General features: G+C 34.6%; 1 protein-coding gene across 2 annotated transcripts in view; it reads left to right on the forward strand.

Moving 5' to 3' along the window:
- Positions 1-25,055, forward strand: part of Ube3a (ubiquitin protein ligase E3A) — an 81,690-nt gene that overhangs the window by 5,052 nt on the left and 51,583 nt on the right. Inside the window, exons 2-4 of one of the 2 annotated variants that reach the window (XM_048434725.3) lie at positions 8,719-8,782; positions 10,876-10,995; positions 14,570-14,614. In XM_048434725.3, coding sequence (XP_048290682.1) covers positions 10,976-10,995; positions 14,570-14,614 — 65 coding nt within the window. In that variant the 5' untranslated portion in view covers positions 8,719-8,782; positions 10,876-10,975. The remainder of the gene's footprint in view (positions 1-8,718; positions 8,783-10,875; positions 10,996-14,569; positions 14,615-25,055) is intronic. The other variant, XM_085682693.2, reaches the window with a different exon arrangement.

Here is a 25,055-nt window from a genome sequence, read left to right on the forward strand (position 1 = left end):
CTTATTGATAAATATGCATCAAATTTCTTTTCATGTTTTCATTTAATTCAAAATACTAGTTACAGTTCCCTGATTTCAGTTGTTTGTAACAAGTAAACTAACTGGATAGTAATTTGGAAATAGTATTAGTACTATCTACAAATGAAATAAAGTTAGTGAGTTTTTTTTTTTTGCACTGCTTTTGATAGAGGTTCAAGTATATGTTAAGTATCTCTAGTATCTCTAGGTCTTATTCCCAAAGCTACACAAGAATAACAAATGCTTCTGAGTTTCAGTGGTTCAGGAGATAAATATAACCTGCGACTATTGAAATAAAGGAAAGAATGCACTATTTCTGCTGCCAGAAGGTCTTTTGCTCTCCTCACTCTGCGTTTTCATCCAGAATGAGCTAAAAATGAGCAGGCCTTTTATCTTTCTAAGGCCCCTTTAATATACCTCATGAAAGCTTTATTGCTGTCTAGTTACAGAGGCTTATGTTGCTCATATGCAGTACTTCCTGAAAGTTGATTGGTACTGTTTAAAGTAACTTGCCCAGAAAATTTGTAGTAGAAAGGGTCATGGAATAGGATTAACATTCTACATGCTAAACCTTTTAAAGAAGTAGTTTTTGAAGAATCAGTTTTATGACCAAGTTGTATTAGTGATAGTAACAAACTAGATAGGCTTATTCTTGAAGATCAGTTGTGGCAAATATGAGTAGGAGTGGCCATTAAGGAATTTCGTCTGGTTTGTGCAAGGGAATCCTGTGTAAGTCTTACTGAAGTTGGCATCTTTACTTGAGGTAAAATCACAAAAGTAGTGTATAGATCTGGAAGATTTGTTTCATGAGTAGGTAGAGTCTTCCTTACCCATCTGTTTTCTGTTCTGTGTGAAATCTGGTGCTGTTACTCTTGCATCTCAGTGCATTTCAGAAGTTGGTCTTCTGTACCTGCCAGCATCAGTTGAGTGAGCAATGTAACACAGATCTTATTAAGTTGATAGAAATCAAACATTCAAAAAAAATTTGAATTTGTTTTTGCGTTGCTAGGGTTGGAGGGCTGGGCCCTACAACGTGCCAGGCAGGATATCTATCTGTGAGCTACATCCCCAGGTTGAAAAAAATATTTTAACTTCTTTGTATTATGAAGACTTGTAGATCTTTTGTAATTGGTTATGTTTTGTGTGGGTTGGTGGTAGTAGCAGTAGTGGTTGTTTGAAAAGAATCAAGCTACATAGCTAAAACTAGACTGTATCTGACTGTAACCCAGGCTGTACTTGAATTTTTGCTCATATACCTATACCTCCTGAGAACTGGAACACTTTATTTCTTGTTGATTTTTTTTTTTTTTAAAGACGGTGTCTTATGTAGCCCAGGCTGATCGCAGATTCCTTGTAGCTGAAGATGACCTGAGCTACTTACCCTTCTGATCTCCCTGCTCCAGTGCTGGGTCTGTGGCTATGAACTACTGTTTCTTACCTGTGCCCAGGTGCATACGTGTTCAATTCAAACGTTCTTTTGGGCATTTAAAGCAAGGAGGTTTACACACAAATTGCATAGCTACAAGCCTGAATGAACTTGCTGTCAGTGTTGTACTTTTATGGATGGTCTTTTTATGTAACAACTTCTGTCTGTATAAAAGAGATGGCTTGTCCACTTCATACTTCTAATGGACTTCCTCTCAAATGTGAGAAAGTGGTCCTTGAATTGCCTTTGTGAAATGCAGCCATGGCCATAACTGGTTTAGTTGTATTGCCTGTGATATAAAATAAATTCTGATGCCTCTAAATATAGAAGATGTGAGCAATATAGAGGATAATATGACAAATCAGCCACATATGTATCATTCAGTATGAACAAACTTTTTATTTTGTTGTTTCCTTCCACTCTATTGTCCTTTCTGAAATTCATTCTTTGTATTTTTTAGTTGATACCTTTAGTAACGCTGTAAGAATTTCTTCTCATTATAGTTTCAACATTCCACCTAGGACCTAACTGGAAGCATAATGCTGTTCTTTGGAAATGCATGGTGCTTTCTGCATAGTCTGTCATAAAGGGAAGTATTTTCCCCAGCTTATTAGTATTTTTTTCCTTAAGATTTCTATTTATTGTGTTCTTCAGTGTGGTTATGTACCATATTTGCTAACCATACAATATGCCCAAAATAGGGATATTTAATATTTGTCTTTGCTAAATATTTTTATCACTTTAAAATGATGCTTTTGAAGTATCTAATGTATATTATGTGTATGAATTGATAAATCTTATTTCAGATAAAAACTAATTATATATATATATATTGTTTTTCTTTCCTTGCTTTTGAAGTGAGCTGACAATGTATCCTGTGTTGCTGATGGGAAGTTCACTAAGAAAATACAAATTCTGAGTTTCTAATAATTGCTTTTTTTCCACTTGTAAATGCTGCTCCATTCTCGTTCTCTCTTACTGTTTCTCACTGATTTTGTAACATCATATAGGTTTTTACATTAGAGGATGGAAATAGGAAGTTAAACTTTAGGAACTTAAAGGAGAAATACACTTTTTTCCCCCATATATTTTGAAATAAGAACCTATAAGCATAATAGAAAAACTGAGATAATTTTAGTCTTTTATACCCAGAGAATTCAGTATCTGTTCTTCAGATTGTGTATAATTACTGCCTAGTACATGATGTTTTGTGTTACTTCAGAATGAGCTTTTTTGATCTGATTTAACTGTAAGGATCATCTTCCTATTCCATTCAGAAAGTGTTTGTTACTCCATTTTTTTTGAGCTAAATGAAACATAGGGAAGAGGTGAACTTAAAAACATGTATTTTTGCAGTGGAATATGTAGGCGGTTTGCCAGTTGAAATTAAATCTACTCCTATATTGAAGAGTCTGTGAGAACAGTAAATGTTTTCTGTGTACTCGTTTTGCATTCACTGTTTTTCTTCCTTTCTCCATCTTTCCCCCTTTATCTCCTTTTCCTCCCTTCACCCTCTGATCTGCCTCTTCCTTGGCCTCCCCATCAGCCTCTTCCTTTTCGTTTGCAGATGTAGGTGTTTGTAAATACTGCAGCGAATGAATTGCTGTCTAGTTTGTGCAAGTCTGGTTTAGGATGTTTGCTACGGGCTTGGGAAACATGTATGTGTGATAATAAATAATGAAGTTAAGCAGAAGTAGGCAGTGCTAGATCAGGACTGGACAGTTTACTAAAGACCTAAAGCCTTACTTTATTAATATGCCGATGCTGAATTTGTTAAGGCATTCTTAGAAAAGGTGGGAAGTGTGTGGGTGTTGTATCTGTGTTTTCCATATTTCTAGGTCATACCAAATTTTGAGAAATTGAGATGTCATTTTTTTAGTGTTCAAGATGTAGTACTATTATTTAGACACTTACTCTGTGCTTAAAATTACCATGTTGTAATAATAGCATTCATGTGTTTATGTACTTATTTATTTATTTATTGGTTCTGGGCATTAAACCTAGGGCAAGTTTCTGTTACTATTGCTATTAATATCATTATGTTATATATGGTTATATATGTTGGCCATGAGAGAACCATATTATGTGTGTGAATGTCAGAGGATAATTCGGTAGAGTCTCTGTCTTTGTAACATTGCTCCCAGAAATCTAACCCAGCTGTTAGGCTTGTATGGCAAGCATTTTGCATACAGTCACCTTACCAGCTCTACAGCCTTATCTTATTAGGATATTTTTCACAAAGCAGGAAGAATGGGTCACCTAATTCTGCAAGGTCCCATTACTTTGTTTTTAGCTTGGACATTGTATATTCTTGATTTCACTTTCTTTTTAAAACTTGTTATTAAAATACTTAAAATATTTAGTAAATAATACAGCACAATTCTACTTACTATCCAGAAATCTAAATAATACCAGTTTTGGTATTTTTAAAATTTAATTCCTTCCTCCAAGTTCTAGTACCTTCTCTCTTACTAATGTAACAGATATCTTGAAGTTCTTGATCATTTCCTGTTTTGTGCTTAAATATGATCCTTGCTCATAAGCGATATGTCACGCTTAAGTTTTTATAGCTGTATTTTGTATATACAAGTCATCAGTTTAAGTGTTTTAACTCTGTTATGTTTTTGATATGTATGTAGATGCATTCAGGTTTGTTTTACTGCTCTGTGGTAATTCACTATATGTATCCCACTGCAGATGAATATTTTGGATTATTTCCTGTATTGCTCTTAGGAATAATGCTACAGAGATGTCTTTATACTTCCTTTGTACAGGCTTTTCTTTAGGGAAATTAAAGAAATGATGTTGCTAGAAAATAGGCTATGTCTTTAACTTGAATAGATAATGGCTAAATTCTTAAGTAAATTGAATTTGCCAATAGATACTTCATCAGCAGTGTATGAACATTTTTGTCCTGGCATCTTTTTTCCATACTTGGAATTGATTTTAAATAAAGATATCAAATGGCATCATATTTTGTGTTTGCTTTAATTCTGAGTGGTGGGTAAAATGGTGTGAGTTTTATGATTTTTTTTTTGTTTTGCACATTTCACTTTAGCAAATTTAAATAAAAACTCTTTTTCTTTTTGGTACTCAGGATTGAAATCCAGTGCCTGCTGTATGCTAAGTAATTTTCTATGTGTCTTATAATTTACAGAAGAAATTTAAAAGAAAAGACACTGTGAGCATGGTTCATGTTGACAAGGACTTTGGGAACTGTCATATCCAGCCTTTGTGTTTTCGAGTGCATTCGAGGATGCTTTCAGTATAAAACAAAATGTTAAATCCACTGTAGCATTCTCTCTTCCTTTACAATCTCAGTCTCAGTATCTAATTGGAAAGTCAGGATTCTTACAATTTTACAAAGGGAAATTGCCTGACATATTTCCTGTTATTAGTGAGGGTTTTTGGTATGGATTATTTATTTTGGTCCAGCTGAAGAGAGGTCGGATTCCTTTTTAAAATAATAATAATAATATAAAAAGCTACTGGTTCTAACATTTTTCTCCAATTTTTTAAAATGTCTCTTATATCATGCTCTACTTTTCATTTCATTTACTTTAGGTTTTTTCATCAGTGATTTTTCTTTGTAATAACTTGATAAACAGTTTTGAAAATTGGGATTCTAAGGCTCCCTACTTAATTTTGGAATTGTCTTGGTTCTTCTTTGACCTTTATTCTTCACAGTACTGTAAAGCCAGTTTATCAGCTTCCTTTGGGGACTGATACCATATCCTTTTGTGTGTGGTATCTTTGTTTTTTGACATAGCATTTTAAGGTTCATTCATGTTGTGGCATATATAATAGGAAATCATTCTTTTTTTAATGTTTGATTGTCTGTTCAGTCATTGGCTGATAGGTATTTTTGTTGCTTCCAATTTTGGTTGTTAGTGTTTTTGTAAATATATATTTACAGCTTTTGTTGTGAACATGCATCATTCTCTTGAGTATATATGTAGGTATGAGTCAGCTAGGCCATAGGTTAACTATTTAAAATTAGAGGGACTTTCAAATGCTTTTCAAAGTGGCTGTATTTTTTTTAAATAATTTAACTAGTAATATGTGTGAAGGTTCTGATTTCTCTATTGTTGCTGTTATTGTCTTTACTTGCAGTCTTTTTAATTATTGTTTATTTGGAGTGCTCTAAAGGTTTAGAAATATTAGTTTTGGTTGTTGTTGTTTTTGTTTTTTATTTTGCTTTTAATAGGCCTTGTTAGATGAATAGGGGATGGAAATGGCAGAGCAAGGGAGACATTTCTAGAGAATTGTCCTGAGAAGCAAAATTATTGAGATCAGAAATAAGGACTTCTAATATATGATAGAGTACAATAACCAAAGGAGGTTGATATCTCAGGATGTCATCATTTATGGGTAATATTTGGATGACTGGGTGTGGCCATGAGAAGGACCTCAGCTAATACGAGAAAAAAAATTGAAATTTATGTTATTGGTATTAAGAAGGCATAGGATTTTTTTTTTAATATGAGAAATAAGCAGATTCTAACTTTGGGGAAGATAATTCTGTCAATGTGTAAGAAAGAAGCTAGTTAAAATGACAAAACTTTATGTTGCAACAATCTTGGTAACCATGTGGGGAAGAAAAACAATAGATTGTTTAAAGTTAAAATATTAAGAAATATTTTTAAAGTTAAAATTTCCAGGCCAGAATGTGAGTTAGGATGTTTTATAAAGGAATGGACATGGATGGTCTTTAGACTCAGATTGATGTGTGAATCTTAGCTTCATACTTATGTGTTACCTAAAGAAAGTCACCCAAGCTTTCCTTTCTATGAGTTATTTCATTCTGTAAACACTTTTAAGGATTGTAAGTATAGAAATGAGTGATTGACGTACTCTTTTAGTGTTTAGTCTGGAAGAAGAGGCTGTGCTAGCAGGGCTTCATTGCATGGTCTTAAATGCTGTGATAGCGAGAGTAAGCTTTGTTCTGAAAGCAACTAAGAGCCACCACAAAAATGCTTAGGGATACTATTGGATTGTTGGGTCATTCCAGAGGTAGAATTGGTAGCAGTACATAAGCAATATATTTGATTTGGGAGGAGAAATTTTACAGTATTATTTGAGTTTTTTTGATTTGAGTTGTTGAACTGTGAATCCTAAGTAACAGTATGTCACAGGATTTACTTAGTATGTGATAAATTTTATCTCTTGTGGAGACTCTTTTCCACAGGTTAAGTCAGGATTCTATTAACAGCATCATTGTCTGTGAATCTCCTCCATAGCTTTTCTCTTTGAATAATAGTTTATTATGAGTTTTTAATTTGTCCTCATTTCCCCCACAGTATATAAGAGATCATATATTTTCAGGCACCAGTATACACTCAAAACCTAACTGACATGTTTTGAATGAAGAATTTGAAGACTTGCTAGTAGTTAGATTAAATAGAAATAAGGAAAGACGATGGCACGAGAGTTTTCCACTCCTTAGGACAGTCAGACTGATGATATATAGAGTAGAATGGTTTTTGCTTTTTTTTCTTTTGTTTTGCTCTTTGTGGTGTAATTGAGATTATTTTTAATTTTAAATTACTTTTAGATGCTGTTATACTTTTTAGATGGTGTTATACCTTTTATCATTAGGAGTTGGGGGAGGTTATAATGCCAGAGATAAGGTCTTAAAAATATAAATGGTGCTAAAGCTATAGAGAAACCCTGTTTGGAAAACCCCCATATATATATATATATATATATATATATATATATATATATATATATATAAAACAATGTTTTTGAATATATATTCATAAAATGGAATCTGTGCATCATTTGGAGTTTATTCAAAATACAAGTTCATGCATTCTTATTGTACTGCATCAGAATCACGTCAAGAAAGCCTAAGTTTGTCTGTTTGTCCATTCTTCTCTCCGTCATTTCTTCCTTCCTTTGTTGCTTTTCTTTTTTTCTCCCTTCCTTAAGTTTTTTTTTGGGGGGGGGGCGCAGGTTCTCTTAGTTTAGGCTGGTCTAGAACTCACTGCACAGACAAGTCTGCCTTTGAATTTCTGATCTGACCTCTCCAGTGCTGAGGAGATACAGATGTATTTCACCATTCCCACCTAAAGGTAAATTTTAATAGATTTCCACAAGTAAGTTTTTGGTTTTTTTGTTATTTGTTTTTTATTTATTTATTTATTTTGGTAAAGCATGAAGCCAGCTCTCAAAACTCTTAATGGTTTATTCGTGTGTGTGTGTGTGTGTGTGTGTGTGTGTGTGTGTGTATTAAAGTACTTAAAGCAAGGCTGGGCATGGTGGCACACATCTCTAATCCCAGCATTCAGGAGAGAGAATCAGGCAATCTGTGAATTTAAGGCCTACCGAGTCTACATAGCAAATTTCTGGCTAGCCAAAGTTATGTAGTGAGACTCTGTTTCAAATCTATCAATTTGTTCGTCCGTCTGTCCATCCGTCTGTCTGCCTACTCTACCTTCCTTTCTACCTATAAATAATATGCAGATATATTTATTTTGTTCCTTCAACCTGTTATGTATTGGGAGGGTTTCTTAGTCACTGGGATTTGGTTTTCTCATTATGAAACAAATGAGAATACCTGAAAACTGAAAAATACCTCTGATAGGTTATAAATGAACTCTGAACTAAGAATTTAAAAATTATTGAAGAGCTTACTTTAAGCTTTGTAGTAAGTTGGGTGTTTTTGTAGTTTTTATTTGTAGAGAGTTATAATAGACATGGAGGGGTTTACATAAGTAATGCCGCAGTGTAATGGGGCCCTGTTGTGTGCCAGGAAGGAATCTATATACTTTGAATACATTTTCTTTAATTCAACAACTTAATTCTTGAGAAACTGAGAGGTCAAAGGATTTAGCCATGGTTGTACCTCTAGGAGGTAGTAGATAAGCTATCAATGTTTTTTTACAGCAGATTTTTTGCATATAGAGTTTATCTGAAAGCAGAATTACTATAGGTATGTGGAGGGATCTGAGGTATGTGAACAGTTTTCATATATTTTCAGCTTATCTCTGAAAAGGCTAAGGAAATGAGGAGCGTTGATCTTTGTATGTGAAAATGAGAAACATGCTTTCCCAGATGAAAATATTCAGATCCCAGTCTGCTTAGCTACCCTGATACTGATCTTGGTAACAGGAATAGGGAAATTTGTCTTTCAATATGTTTTTAGATCTTTATAAGTATTATTGAAGATGGATTTGCTTTTATTTTATAATGAATATCAGTAATTTTTTTCTGAAAGACTATCCACTTGTTTATGTTGAAAGAATTGAGTGAGGTGTTTTATATTTTAGGTTAAAAATCTGTAAGAGCCTGATTTTAGAATTCACCAGCTCCTCAGAAGTTTGGCGAAATATGGTATGTCTCTGTTTTATTTTTTGAAATTCATATTGCATGAATTATTGTCATGGCTAACATAATGACAAATGCGTTCAATAAATTTGAGCGTCTGTCATTTTTAAAGGATCATGCTAGGTACTGAGTATGTTACCAGGTAGACTGAGAGATATAAGCGGGGTGCTGAAAGAATTTATAAGAGATTACTGTACTATGAGAACATAAGTAATGTGGATAAGAAGATCAAGGAAATAGATTTGGATGTTAGGCTGTGAGTATAAAGAATCTCTTACTTGCAAGCGTATTATATACAAGGCATGCTATGGTCTTAATTCTATCTGTAATGTAACTGAAGTTTAGAGAGGTAATCTAACTTGCCCAAGGTTTCCCAGGTAGTAAGTGATCAGACAGAGGGATCTCAGATTGGCATTGGAACCAGTATTGGGATGAGCTCTCCACCTCATAAAAAAAGAAGAGTACTTGATTTAATCTTCAGAGTGTGTGTAGTTCTTTAATGAATTAATCCATTTTATTTTAACTTTTGTCAATTTTGTGTTTTTAAGTTGGAAGTTAGATTCATTCAGATATCCTCAATCCACTTAGACTATTAGTATCATGAGAACATAAAGGAACTATCTCATGAACCACATCATTTAGTTCAAGAATGTTGTTGCCTCTGTCCATTGCTATCCCAACGATGCCTATGTTATTAGGAAACATATAGTAGGAAAATCTGGGAAATTGAGTTATTCCTTACAGAGATTATAAGTCCTACTTATTGGAATCCCCTAAAGTTGTGAACACTAGCAAAAATATGAGCTCAAACATTAATTTTTGAATAATTGCTTTGAGATTCTCAAATACCTTCCTGTTTTCAGTTGAGTTCTGGGTCATGCTGTTAGTGACCTTGTTTGTATGTGCTGTCAATTTGCGAATGTTAGTGTGAAGGGGCTTTCCCCTTACTAGTCTTAGACTTCTTATTTCTAGTTATTCAAATTTGTTCTGTCTGGTTAAGTCAGTGGACGATGCTTGAGGGAAAAACTAGCTGGATAAAGTGATATACCAGTACTGTATAATATATTGCTAGTGTAAGGCATTTTGGCAGAATTAAAGCATGATTAAAGAATACAGTGAAATTTGAGTCAAAAAATTTACTTAAAACTTTGTGTTAGAGTTAAGGTACTTGGAGAATAAGGGTATGCATTTGTATTTCGCTGTGTAATTTTTATAGAATTGAGTCTATAGGATTGAGCATGGACACTTTCTTATACAGCCAAGGGTTTTAAAGTTAATTTTAGATGAATCTACTTTAACTACAGAATATGTATATGTGCAACTATTTCATCAAGAGTTTGCCTATGGCAAATGGTTTCTCTATCAGTTTAAGATTCCTGTTATTAAATCAGTCTCATTTTAACTATTGCCACAGTCCATATTCTAATTCTTTGTTTATTTGTAAGTATATAAATCTCAAAAGTCTGTAAAGCAAAGCTAAGTCATAGCAAAATTTTAATGGTTGGTAGAAAGATAGTCAATCTTGATTTTAGTCTTATTTCAACATTATTTGTGAAACCTTGGACAAGTCAGTTAGTCACTCCGAGGCTGGTTATTGTTATTCTTAAGTGTCTGCTTGATCTCACAGATCTAAAGTCAGTGGAACTTAAGGGTACTGCTGATCACTGTACTTTGTAAACCATATAAACATTGAAAAGCAAGGATTATTATCTCTTTCAGAAATGCCTGGTAACAGATGTGTTTCAGATTTAAGAATTTTTCAGATTTTGGCATGTTTCTATAGACTTTACTGATTAAGCATATCTAATCTGAAAATGCAGAATCTGAAATACCCCTAAATCCAAACATTTTTAAGTTGCTGACAAGATGATTTAAAATTTTCTGGGTTTTGTGTTGAGAGCGTACCTCATTTTCTCAAGTGAAGATATCATTTAAGAAAACAATATACTGGAAAAATAGTTCATAAAGGTTTTCCTATGATAAGTATTCTTCTAACAAATTTTATGTTGACAACTGATTTGAAGCTTTGAAGATTATGATTTGAACAGTGAACTGGGTTTATGCTAGTGTTCTAACTAAAGGTCTGTTTAATTTGTTAGAATTATTAAGCCTCCGTTCAGATCACGTTAGCAACTAGACTGGTGTGACAACCTGTTTTTAATCAGTGACTCAGAGCTGTTACCACCCTGATGTCCCCGAATGGCCACAGCTTGTAAAAGGTAACTTTGAATGTTATTCTACAGTCTTTACAGGCTGTCATTGTAAAGTGAATTTGTGCTGTATAAATGAAGGCAATGCATAGGAGGCAGGGATATTGCTAAGATAGAGGACCTAAGAATTGAGCTATTTCTCCATTTAAGATCCTTTTGAAGATACTTATTAGAGTGAATTTCTTACCTGTCCTTTTATTCATGAAGATAAGTAGTCACCAAAGACCTGTTTTTCTGTATAGAAAATGTTTCTCAAACGTGTGAAGATTGCACTGTAGACGTTTTAGGAAATACATGGAAAATGCCTTGATTAGTGTTTGTAAGTGTACTTCTGTTGTGGTGGAAGTTTACATGCCTCTCCAGAGGTGCATCTTTAGTAAAGTTAGTCTGCAATGGTGTTAAAGGTGCAGCTCTATATCCTTAGAAGGGTGTATTTGCTAGTTCACGCTGCATTGCTGAGGTTACTTGGGTGCATTGTCATCCCTTTCTGTCGTTCAGGTTGATACTTTTAAGACTGTCTTCTCCAGTGTTACTAGGTATGTTTCAGTTTGCCAATTTCATTTTTTTTTTAATTCTGTCAAACTTTAGGATAAATTGGGTTAGTTTCTGTTTTTTTAAAGTTTGGTTCATTTTAAATTTTGAATTTGGTAAACTAGAAGTGTATACTATGTTCTTAATTGTAAAGTGTTGGCAGTAAAGGAACAATAAGCTCCTTAAGAACCAAAGTACAGCTTTGGGTTTGTTAGTAGGTACTTGAGAGTTAATTCTAGTTTTAGGGTATGTTTTAGTAATTTACCTAGAATACTATTGAAGTAGTCTGAAAGCAGACATTAGTCAGATGTACACAGTTAGTAATAACATCTTTCTGTTGTGTATATTTACTTTTATTTTGATTGAAATAAAACTGTAGTTTGAATGAAAGCAGCCTGTGCTGTGTCTGAGAGTCCTGAGAATAGTTTTAGGATAATAATCTTTGAATCCTTTTTAACTCTGTTCTTTCAATTAGGTTGTCTTAAATTATTAGTTTGGCTTACTAGTGTTTAATGGCTTGCTCTGATATATGTAGACATTAAATAGAGATCTAGTGTGTGTATATATATGTATACACACACCTACACGCTCAGAGTACTTTTTTGGCATTGTGATACTGGTGTTTACATATTCTGTTTAGGGAACAGAAGTTGGGAAAATAGCTATAGTTGGCCCTTTGAAGATATATTTGCTCTATAGACTATTTTCGGATCTTGAAACTTTGCAATAGTTCTGTAATGTTCTCCTGAGGCATGTTTTTTTCCCTCATGTCTTACATTTTTCCTGTGTTTTTTTCCTCATCATTTCCTAATCTTTTAAAAAAAATTGCTTTTCCAATTCATTTCAAACATTTTGCTTTCTATCTGTTTAACAAGTTCGAATTTGCCTTTGTCATTTCTAACACGTTTATTTTTTATTTTATTTTGCAAGTGAGCTTTACCTGACACTGTAATTTTGGATGTTGGAGGGGCACACTAAAAAATGAGCTAGCTAGTCTATATGGGTTATCATCTTGTTTTAGCTCTTCTAGCCGTTTTGTATAGGATGTAAGTTTCGGAACAGTCTTGGGATACCCAGATGATGTGCTTGTTCCCCGTGGAGAGAGGGTGGAAGGGTGTTGCATTTGTTATCACATCCAAGCCGCAGTTTCAGTTCCTGTGTAATTTTGTGTTAAACAGAAACTATAAATACACTGCTAAGAAAATCTAAAGTATTTGAGCTTTGGGATCTGTTTTTAATCAAACGTGCTTTTTTCTCTCTTTCTGTGTGTGTGTGTGTGTTTACTGACTTGGAATCTAAATGAATTGCAGTGTTATTTTGAAGGTCTAGCAAAGAAGTGAATTTTTGATGCTAAAAGTAATTTAGTAAGTCTTAAAATTCTTTTTTTAATTTTAAATTTATTTTATGTGTATAAGTGTTTTGCTTACAGGTATGCACGTGTACCACATGTGTACCTGGTGCCCACAGAGGCCAGAAGAGGGCATCAGACCTGGGACTGGATTTACAGATGGTTATGAGCAACTGTGTGGGTGCTTGGAGTCAAACCTTGATACTCTGGGAGCAGCCAGTGCTCTTAATCAATGAACTACCTCTCCAGCCCTGATTTAAGGTTCTTTGCTAAAAATAGTATCCATAACCATGTGCCAAAATAAGCCTTTTTATAGACTTTTTTTTGTTTGTTTGTTTAAGTTGGAAAGTCTGAAGTCATAAATTCACAAATCCAGTCTTGGTATATTTATATATACCAATTTGAAATTTAACTTAATCTTTTTTTCCCTACCCATTTGGGGAATTTGAAGTGATAGATAGAGATAGGTACTAAAATCAGTTCACCATAGAACATTGAGTTTCATACTGGTAGGTGTTGGCACACACCTTAATCCCAGCATTTCAGAGGCAGAAGCAGGTGGATCTTTGTGAGTTCAAGGCCAACCTGGTCTACAAAGCAAATTCCAGGACAGCCAGAGCTACACAATGATATTCTCCCCCTCCCCCCCCAAAAAAAAAGAAAAAAAGGGGACATTGCCTATCACATTAATGATTAATAAAAATTAACATAGTAACAGACTTTTTTAGAAAGTTAATTGACTTTTGTGATGCAGCGTCTCACTGTTTAATTTAGGCTGGCCTCAAAGTGAGGATGATCCCGGTTTAGCCTCTGAGGACAGGAGATACAGGAAAGTGCTGCTGTGCCCAGCTTTAGAAATGTTCCTTCACCATGTGCCTTCTGCTCCAACCCAATAAAAATAGCATGCTTCTTGATGCTTTAGATGTATGTATTTCCTATAATAACTAATACATTAAAAATAAAGAAAATAACCAGCAATTCTTAAAGCTGAAACTAGCTTACAATTATCTAGCAAATATAATGCTCCACGTACATGCTGATGATATTTAAATATTTCTTAGGGAAAGCTAATTTCCTTATTGAACCACAGTATTCATGATTAGAATGGTACATAGCATTTAACTATCTTACAATTTACATGTACTATAATATCATAGTTCAAATTGTCTAGAGTAGAAACTGGCAGGTATTTTTTAAGGAACCTGTGAATATTTTAGGTTTTGAGGGAAAACTGGTCAATATACATAGACAGTGTTTCAATACATGCAATTATCTCAGTAAAACATACCTACAAAATCAGGTGATCATTCCACACCTTGGCGTGTTTGCCCGGGTTACAGTTTGTTAACACTTCATTTAATTTCAAGACTATGAATATCAATTTGCTAATGCAGACAGCACATCTTGATAGAAAGATACTGTTTTGTTTTTCATACTGTTTGACTTTGTAAATTATTATAGCTTATACTGATTTGATATCTGAGTATAATGATTCTAATTTCTTTTTTTTTTTCTTTTTTAAAGCATCTGGGCTTTTAAAGTTTGTCCTTAAATGTGTTATAACAATGTTCTTTGAACACTTTTTCTCATTTTAAAAAAGCCTTTCATTAGAACTTAAATATTGCTTTCAAATTTATCTTCCCTACTTACATTTCTGTCCCTTTTTGGAATTCACTAACCTTTGACCTTAATTACATTTTACAGATCACCAGGAGAATCCCGGCCTGAGGACATTGAAGCTAGCCGAATGTAAGTATAACTTGGTTCAGGCTATGTGTGTTTTAAGTTGCCCTATACTGCCTTATTGGAAAATACCTTCTAGGCTTAAAAAAAAAATCAATAAAATAAATTTAAATAAGAAGAAAAAAATGAAAATTATATTCAGACATTGGAAAATATCTACTTCTCCCCTTACCAAATGCTTCCATGATCTGCAAATCATTAGATGTCTGATGGTAAGTAGATAATTGTGTACATGATTCTCAATTCTTGTGCTTTTGTGCTCTGAGCAGGTGTGGGTAAACAGGGAAATGACAGTTAGGTTTGGCCTTGTTGGTACCTGCTATTGACTAATATAACTAATGAAAACAAGACTATGTAGATGTGACTTCTGTTTATTCTAAGTCATCAGGTCCTGTGTTTTGGATATAAAGATGCATGAGAATTAGTTCCTACTCTCTGAAAGAGCACAAACAAATATTTTTTATTATTTAAATAGAACTATAGTTGGGTTATAGTGAGAATACAGAGGAATACCAAGCTATGCAATAGAAATATAGTGGAGATAGTAAGAAAATTAGCATAACTGGGTAAAACTAAGTGTAATTTGAAATGTTACTAGGAATTAAGCAGCTGGAAGTTTGACTGTTTTTTAGGCAGAGTTATGGGCAAGGTTCTGAAGCAGGACACTTGAGTACAGGGAAGAGTGAGGAACTGAGACTTTTTCAAGGTCTAACAGTGAGGAATGAAAACTGGAGAAAGAATCATCATTACAGGGGATTAGGCAGGAGACTGTTGCAATGGCATGGTGAATAGAGTATCTGCCTTGCAAGTACGAAGACTGGAGTAGGGGAAAGGTGGCTGGTAGGTTGGCAGAAATGAGTGCCTTAGTAAATAAAAAGCAGTTGTTGGAGACACTGACTTCTGCATATGCCTCCCCACACATGTTAATGTACCTGCACAAATGCATAGTACACATTCTGAAATTAGAAGGAGCTAAAGATAGATATATGGAGCTCTATTTAAGGATGTTGTTGAAAAAGTCAAGATTTTCTTTACTGAAAGCAGATTACATCATTTTAAATGCTTATGTACATTGTGACCCTCACAAAACCGACTATGACATATATATTTAAAATTTATGTGACCATATAATTTCTATGATAACTTTAAAACAATTATAAAATGTAGAAAATTTACTATTTCTCATTTTAAACTATGCAATTCAGTGCTATTGTGAATTTTTGGGCATTTATCATCAGAACTGTTTGTATCTTAACAATGCTGAAACTTTGTGTGCATTAAATAGTGACTCATTATTCCTAATTCCTACTGACTGGCAACTATGATTCTGCTTTTTGTCTGAATTTTGGTGCTTCTAACTACCTTAAGTAAGTGCAGTCACAACAGCTTTTTTTCTTTAATGATTGGCTTATTTTATTAAATACAGCATCCTCAAAGTTCATTTCTTTCTATCATATGCTAGAGCTTCCTTTTTTTTTCAGGCTGAGTAATTTCACTTGCTTGTATATGCTATATTCTGCCCATCTATCTGTTTATCTGTTAATGGGGTATTTCTGTGTTAGCAGTTGGGAATAATGCTGCTATAAGCATAGGCCTATTCTTTGAAACCTTGTCCAAAATTCTTTTGGGTCTAAATATGAATTATAATTATTATATCATGGTAATGTTTAATATCTTGAGATTATGCCATATTGTTTTAAACAAAAGCTGTACCATTTTATTTATATTACTTACAATAAAAGCTTTATAATTTTCTACAACTCGGCTGGTGTATTAAAATTTCTTTGGGGAGTTGTAGTCATCCCAAAGGATGTGATTTAATTTATTACAGTTTAGTAACCGAGTAGCTTTTTTGTTGATTTTATTCTTAAAAAGCAAACAAGTTTATTTTGTATACCTAGAAAGCTGCAAGTATGACAGAAACTGAAGAGCAAGTGCCTTTCCTTTTGAGACAGGATTTTTCTGTGTAGCCCTGGCTTTCCTCTTTCTATACCAGATCTGCCTCTGCCTACCAAGTCCTGGGATAAAAGGCATGTGCCATCACCACCAGCTCCCCAGGTGCCTTTCTATGAAAAAAAATGTAATGGTGTTTTGTGGAACACTAATTAGCATAATTGATTTGGGATTGAGTATACTAAAAACTTAAAAAAGCGAAGAAGGTGCTGGAGTAATGAAGCAGACTAAACGTTGAAAGTTCCATGTATTGAATGGCCAGCTGAGTTAGAAACCTCATATAATGCTTGCAGTTTTCAGAGACTTCTCTAGTAGTCTCTAATGAGTAATACTTACGTTGATTGGAGCAGGATAGGACAGACTACAGCTAGTGTTGTATGCAGACTACTTATTGCATTAGAGCATTTTGCATTCACATTCTTTTATTCATGGGCATGATTGAGAAATTTTTGCTGTCACAAGATTCTAAAGCAGTAATTAAATCTCTTGCCAGATAAAGCCTAGACCTAATGTCTTGATTACTGGAATCCACTAAACATTTAAGGAACTAATAATAATATTTTCCAAGCTCAGTCAAAAATTTTGAAGATTTCCAAACTATTCTTATGAGCCAATCATTGCTCTGCTATGAAAACAAAAGAGAAACTCTACTACTATTGGCTAATAATAAGAGTTCTTAAGAAAGACAATTGCAGAACGAATTTAAACAACACATAAATATTATTCACCATAGTTTAATGGGTTTACTTTAGCCGGGTATGGGGTGCATCCCTTTAATCTCAGACTCAGGAGGCATTGGCTGGTGGATATCTTGGTCTACAGAGTGAGATCCAGGACAGGCTGAGCTACATAGAGAAACTGTTCAGAAAACCAAAAGAGAAACAACAAAAACAATGAAAAAAAAAAAAAAGCCAAGTCTTTTGCACTACAGGTACCACATTGCCTTACTCTCTAAGTCAAGGATTCTTGAGGCTGCAGAGCTGGCTCAGAGCACTGACCATTCTTGAAGAAGAAAAGTACAATATGCTTAATACATATTGAGCTGAGAAAATTGGGTATGCATCAATAGAAGAATGAATTATGTACTTAGTTAATAGCCTTTACAACTGTCAGCTACTGTAAGAAGACAGGAAAAACTTGCTAATATTTGTGTTTGTGAACTTTTTAAAAGGCATGACAACAAAAAAATAGCCTAATGGGATTATGCCAAATTTAAAAGCTAACTGCAAATGAAAAGATGTAATTAATAGATAAACGCCTTGAAATGACAGAAGCATTTGCATTTGAGGAGTTAATACATGAATTATTCAAGTCAGATAATTGATTGCAGAAGTTGCCTTAAATAGTTGCTTCTGAAGAAGTGATACAGGTTGGTAAAGTACTCGCCTAATAAGCCTAAGGACCTGATTTGATAGTGTAGTAACAGCATAAAAGTGCAGGGTATGGTAGTATACACATAAAACTCTAGTGTAGAGGGAAGACTCAGGAGGATCCCTGGGGCTACTCTAATTGGTAAACTCTATGCTAATTAGAATTGGACTACATTCCTGTGAGACTCTACTGTAGCCAACACATGGAAAAAAAGGAGTCCAAATGGCAGGAGTATCTAAATGAAAAAAATTTGCCTTTTACTTTTTAAAAATTATTCTGAGGTTTATATTTCTCCCTTCCCTCTACTCTCTGCAGACTCTGACATATATCTTTCCTTGTTCTCTTTCTGATTTTTCTGAGAAAAAAAAATCTAATGTTTTTACTTTTTGTTGTTCCAGATAGGTTTTCTCCTTGTAGCCATAGGTGCCCTGGTACTTGCCCTATAGACCAGGCTGGCTTCATACTTCCTGTCTCTGCCTCCTGAGTGCTGGGATAAAAGGTGTGTGCTACTACACATGACTTCAGATTCATGAGAGAAAATTTATAATCTCGGTAATCAACTAGAAAATCAAATTGAAGCAACAGTGAGATAACACCTCATACCTGCAAGGATGGTCATTATCAAAATACGAATGTTCATGATGACAAACAGAAATCTTGCACACAGTTGGAGGAAATGTAAATTAGATCTGTTATGAAAAGTAATAGTTTCCTCAGAAATTTCAAAGTAGAATTGCCATGACCTAGCAATTATATTATAGGAATATATAGCTAAAGGAAATAAAACTCGTGTGTTGAAAGAGTTACCTGCATTTTCATGTTGATTGCAATCAGAATGCAAAAATAAACTAGTGTTTGTCAGTAGGTACATAAATAAAATTTGGAATATATGATAATGTAATTTTTAACTATTAAAAATTGTCTAAAATCTTATGTCTGTGAAAACGTGGGTGGAAATGGTGGTTCACATTCAGTGAAATAAGTCAAGCACAGAAAAACAAGTGCTGCATGATCTCATGTGTGTAAACTGTAAAAACATTGACACTCTTAAAAATGTTACTTGTGATAGACTAGATGGTGATCACAGAATACAAAATGGAAAATTTAGTTCAGAAACTTATTGTACAGCGTTGTGACTTGTTAATGTATGTGTTCTTGAGTATCACTAAAGGTGAAATCTTAAGTATCTTTGCAAAGATGCTTTGTATGTGAGGTGATGCAGTTCTTACTTGTCAATAAAAATAAAAATTTTGGAAAAACATATGTGCCTTTCATATATCAAAATTATTATTTCATGAATGAAAGCTTTTAACAGATTGATAAAATTTCATAATCATAGGTATATGGTGTTTAATATGCTTAAGATAAAGGAGTAATTGAAGTAAAGAGATACTAAAATTCTTTAATATTAATGGAAGTAATTTTGAGATTCTTATACGGGATTATAACGTGCACATTGACACTGATATGACTTTATTGGTGACATAAAAGAGTAGAAAAAAGTTTTTTTTTGGTCTATAAGTTTAATAGAACAGAATGGAAAGACAGAAGGTATTCAGGTAGCTTTTATGAAAGCTTCACGTTAGAAGCTTGCGCATTTAGGGTTTTTAAGAATCTTGATATTTTTCTGGGCATTTTGGCTCACTCCTAGAATCCCAGACTTGGGAGGTTGTGTAGGGCTACCTTTACTCACAGAGTTAAGTCTCAGTCTAGGCTACATGAGACTCTGGCTTTAAATAACAGCAGCAATAAAAGAAAGTAGCCAAAACACGCTAAGGAGTCTGGTAGAATAACTGCTTTACAAGTACATTGATCCGATTCCCAGAACCTATGTAAAAAGTGCAGTGTGGTCATCTCACCCACTCTTGGGGGAGGGGCAAAAATAGAATTATAGTTGAAACTCATTGTTTCTTTAGTCTATATGGTTCAGTGAGCTTTAGGTTTACTGAGAGACCCCAACTCAAAAACTTAGGTCTGGAGCAATTGAAGATGAAGTCTGGAATTCCTGGATTCCTGGTTGCTAAATGCACATGCCTAGGTACACATGCTTGCACATGTGTGCACACAGAAATTGAGTAATCCAAAGTAAGGCTGTTACTTGTATACACTTAATTTTCCTCAAATTTTCTTTTATAGACCTTTGAATTTTATTCAGTAGTTTTTTTTCCATGTCTATTAACCAAATTTTGGAAAGCATCTTTCGTGTATCTGTCTCGTATTGGAACCCTTTGTAAGTCCTGCTGGACTTATCTTCAAAATTCAATTCGGCCACTTAAAAAAACATTTATCGCGCCATTGTCATCTTGGTTCGAGAAGGCATTTCATTGTTTCTTAGTACTTTTGTTCTAGAAACTGTAAATGAGCTTTTTTGGTGCTGTTGTTAAACCATATTTTCTATTCTCAAAACTTTTCAAACACTTCCCATTTCATAAACTATACCCAGAAAATGATATGGCCTTGTATGAACTGGCTTCTTTAATTTAGATGATATCCTGTACTTCATGTTCTTACCCTACAACTTTTGTCTTCTTAAGTCTAGTACTTACCATTTCTTTCTTCTCTTGGGTTCCTCACATCTTTTTCTTCTTTACTTCAGAATTCTTAGATGATGTCTTGTCAGAGATGTCCTTTCTGGGTAACTTTGTCTAATTATGATTATGTCTCATCTTTTCAGTTATTACTATTTATCTTTCTAAGATTTAATAACATGATTTTTTTTAAAGCTCTCACCAGAACATGGCTGTTGGCATTTAATACTCTGACCAAAAGCATCTTAGAGGACCAAAGGATTTTTCAACTTTCAAGTTTTAGGTCACCATTGAAAGAACATGGAAGTGTGGAATAATGCTGCTTGTTGACTCAGCGTGCAGACCCAAGCTTAGCTTACTCACTTCCTTATGCAGTCCAAGACAACTTGCCCAGGGAATGACCTTTCCCACAATAGTCAGGGTCTTTCTATGTCAGTCAAGACAAATCTCACAGGCGCACACCCATGGGCCAGTCTGATGTAGGCAAGCCCTCAATTGAGACTCTCTTTTAGGTCACACTAGACTATATTAGGTTCACAACTACAGCTCCCTGAATATCTAATGAAGGATGTAGTAATAGTCAGTAAATGCTTACTGTGTGAAAATGTAGAAATCATTAAATGTATGGAAAGTTTTTAGCATCTAAGAAATATGGAAAGATTATTGTGGTATCAATGTATTTCTTACTCTGTCATATATTCTTAGCTCTTAGCTCCTGTGAGTATGGGAAATACTGTCTTAACATCTTTAATATTTGCCATTTGGCAAGTTTCTTTGCTCTGTGCTCCATGGTCCATGGATTTTTTCTCAGGTGTTTTTTTTTTCTTTCTGAGAGAGAGAGAGATAGAGATAGAGAGAGAGAGAGAGAGAGCAAGAGCGCGTGAGAGAGCGAGCGAGAGCGAGCTGAGCCTTTTAATCAGAGTGAACTCTATTTATAAGGTTGGATGCTTTTAGTTTCTGTGTGATGTTTAACATAGGCACGTTTCCAAGTATGTACGTATGCACCAATTATTATTTCAGATATTTTTTTTTAAAGTAGAGAATTCTCTTTAATCATAGGTGGTTCTGTTTTAAAGATCTTCCTTTCTGGCGTGTGTCATCGTACTCTTGGTTCAGTTGAACCTTTGTAGGCCCTTTATCCAAGGATTAGCCTTCTAATATGGAGAAGAAATTTATGTTGTCTGACTTTTTTTTCTAAAGTCAAATAACTAGAAAAACACCAACTGAAGAAAAAGTAAGCAATTATTATTGCATTTGTTAAAGGGAAGTTAGGCCATATTGAGTCTGATTTTGTAGTTTAGAAGATAGAACAATAAGCTATAGGGTCATGTGCTCACTACTGTTTGATGAATAAGTGGAGTTAATGTGGAGAAGTGCAGTGGTCACTGTAGGGATCCAGAAGTGATATATAAATAGAAGATTCGGGTGTGAGCCATGGTAACGAAGGAGTGGACCGTGAAGGGCTGAAGCTAGCCCAGGATAACTGGATTTGCAGCCTTCTGACTCTCCAGAATTCATTCTTACCACTTAGCTTTGTCTGGAGACTCTTAAGACTTGACCCCTATTCTGGAATCTTTGGTTTGCAATGCACCTATGGAATCTTTTCTTAAAATTTTATTTTTTATTTTATGTCAGAAACAGGTGCACAAATTTGTGTTTTTCACAGTGTTAGAATTTATGAACACCAAATTCAAAAGGTTTTGGTGATAACAATGTGCCAGCTATTCCTGGCATTTGACATTTAAGGCTGAAGCAAACATAGGTTAATTTATACCAGTCTACAAATGTCAAATTAAACATGACGTGTATGTGCACACATATGTATGTGCATATATTTATGTAAGATCCAGAGTGACTGTAAAGAGTTAAGGAGCCATGGCAGAATTCCAGAGGTTTCAGAAGCCTGAGAAACGGAAGATTGTGATGTATTGTGACATCTTTGTTTATGCACTTGATTTATTTATAGTCGTCCTCCCTTATCATATATCTTTGGGACTTTTGGGGGGAGGAGTGTTATTAGTTATTTGACATCTTTTCCAAATATATCATGATGATATTCATCTCTGCCATAAATCTTCCAGATCGACCCCTCTCCTTCCCCTCCTTATATATGACCTTTTTTTTTTTGTTAACCCATCAAGTATAATTTCTACTGTCCATATAATCTTGTATCTGTGGCCTTCTATTAGGGCATGGTTACTCTTAAAGATAATTATTTCCAACAGTTGTCAGTTGCGATAGCACCTCAGCTAGGGCTGAGACTTCATGCTCACCTCTTTTCTAGGCCAGGGTTTTGTTTAGCTTGAGCTCATATAGGCCTAGTGAGTGCATGCTTTGAGATTAAATACATACCAGGCCAGCTGTCTTCAGAAAACATATTCCTTGTACTTATGGTTTTTCCACCTCCTCCTTTGTAATGACCCCTTGAGGCTTGGGAGGGCTTATATTTATGGGCCATATGACTTTTCACAACTCATCCTCTACAGTTGTCTTAATCACCATTTACTGAAGAACAAAGCTGTTCTTATGAGGGTTGCCAGGTGGAGTGATCAATGGTAAGTTGATAGGAGTGAGTTCTAGTTTTGTAGCCATTTGATAGAATAGTAGTAGGTTCTGACCAGTACCTATGACCTGTCTAGCCACAGATTGTCAGTCTTGGTACTAGGCTAGGTATAGGTTTCATCTCTAGGTTGCAGAACTTGAAGCCAATCAGAAAGTGGTTGTTGATCTCAGGACATTTGTGCCACTATTGCAACAGGTAACTTGTCTTGCCAAGCTAGTTTTTACTGTAGCTCTTGGCATTCAGAATTGGGTATGACTGATGATGATTACTTTCTCCTTTGCTAGCCTGCATAGTGCTGTCAAGTACTACAGATGCTAACCAGTAGTAGGGATCAAGCTACCAAGTGAGTTTAGCTTCATTTTGCTTTACTGACTGAAGTATGTGGTGTTTTCAGCAGTAGCATCTTAGAGTTAGTTCTGGGGATAGTAAAGAGCATTGGCAATAAATTACCTGTAATGTTGGAAAAGAATAATCTATGGGATCTCAGTGGCTAACTACAAAGATGTAACCCACCCCTGTTACTAGGATTTTTATTTAAATTTCATTTAAATTTCTTTTATCTTACAACTTGCTTGTTTCCTTAAAAAAAATTCTTCGAGGTTTTCATCCAGTATATAATTGAATATAGTCAATCACCTTCAACTCTTCCTAGCTCTCCCATTCCTTCTTTAAGATTACTTTTTTTCCCACCTTCATTCCCCCATTGAATCCAGTTTTGTGTTGCCTAGCTATTCCTGGGATTGGTGCTTGCTCTAGTTTGTAGGTAGACTGTCAGGGTTCCTCAGCTAGTGGTGGCATTACATCTCTAACTCTCTGCCCTCTATCCTGGGATTTGGGCTGGCTGTAAGCTCATATGTGTATTTACTCTGTTGTGTCTTGGGAAAACACAGTTTCCTTGAAGTTGTCTGCCACCTGTGACTCTGACCATCTTTCCAATCCATCTTCCAAAAAGATCACTGAGCTTTGGGGTTAGATAAATATCTGATTTGGGACTGATCGTTCTACAGTTTTTCATTTTATGTCATGCTTACCAGTTTGGGGGTTAGGGGAATCTCTCTTAATTGACATCTCCTGCAGAGGAAAGCTTTTCTGATGAGAACTGAGAGAGATACTCTTGGTCACTGGGAATATCAGTAAGTCATTATGAGCTATTTTATATTAGCAGAGCAATGATACTGGGTTTTACCCTAAGACAGATTCTTGGCATGGGCTTCACCTTATGGAATAGACTTTTGATCCAATCATATAGTAGTATTTTATAGAAAATACCCATGTGTTGAATATATAGCTGCAACCATTCTGTGCTTCTTTGCAGAAATCACTTGTGGTATGGAATGGTTTTAGTTTCACTAGAGTTCCATTTAAGGAATTGCTGTCTTAACGCTATTGCTCCTGGAGCCCTTTACCAATCAGTTCAAGTATATTTTCCAAGTTCTCTATTAGACTCAGGCTATGTCAGGGTCTGTGATTCATTTAGAGTTGCATTTTATGAAAAATGAGACATAAGTGTCTAGTTTTGTTCTTATACGTGCAACTGTCTATTTTGCCTGGTACCATTTTGCTGAAGATGCTCTCTGTTTTCTAGTATGTATGTTTGCTTTCTTTAAAAAAAATCAGGTAGCTCTGATTTTGTAGACTTTTATCTGAGTCCTCACTTCTATTTCATTAATTGACTTGTCTGTTTTTAATGCTAATAACACCCTGTTTTTATAAGTAAAGCTTTGTAGTATAACTGAAAATCATAGATGATGGTACCTCCAACACTTCTTTCACTGTTCGGGATTGGTTTTATATTGTGTGTGTTGCCAAATGAATTTAGTATTTCTCAATTTCTATGAATAATTGAGCTGTAATTTTAACATGAATTTGTTGAGACTATACAGTGATTTAGGTAGGTTGACCATTTTCCATAACATTAATCCTACAAATCCTGAGCATGGGTGGGGTTTCCATCTGTTGATGTCTTCAATGTCTTTTCTTTAATTTCATAAAGTTTTAATTATGTAAGTGTTTTACTTCCTTAGTTAGATTT

The sequence above is a fragment of the Myodes glareolus genome, chromosome 24, assembly GCF_982192425.1.
Source record: "Myodes glareolus chromosome 24, mMyoGla1.1, whole genome shotgun sequence".
Taxonomy (NCBI): domain Eukaryota; kingdom Metazoa; phylum Chordata; class Mammalia; order Rodentia; family Cricetidae; genus Myodes; species Myodes glareolus.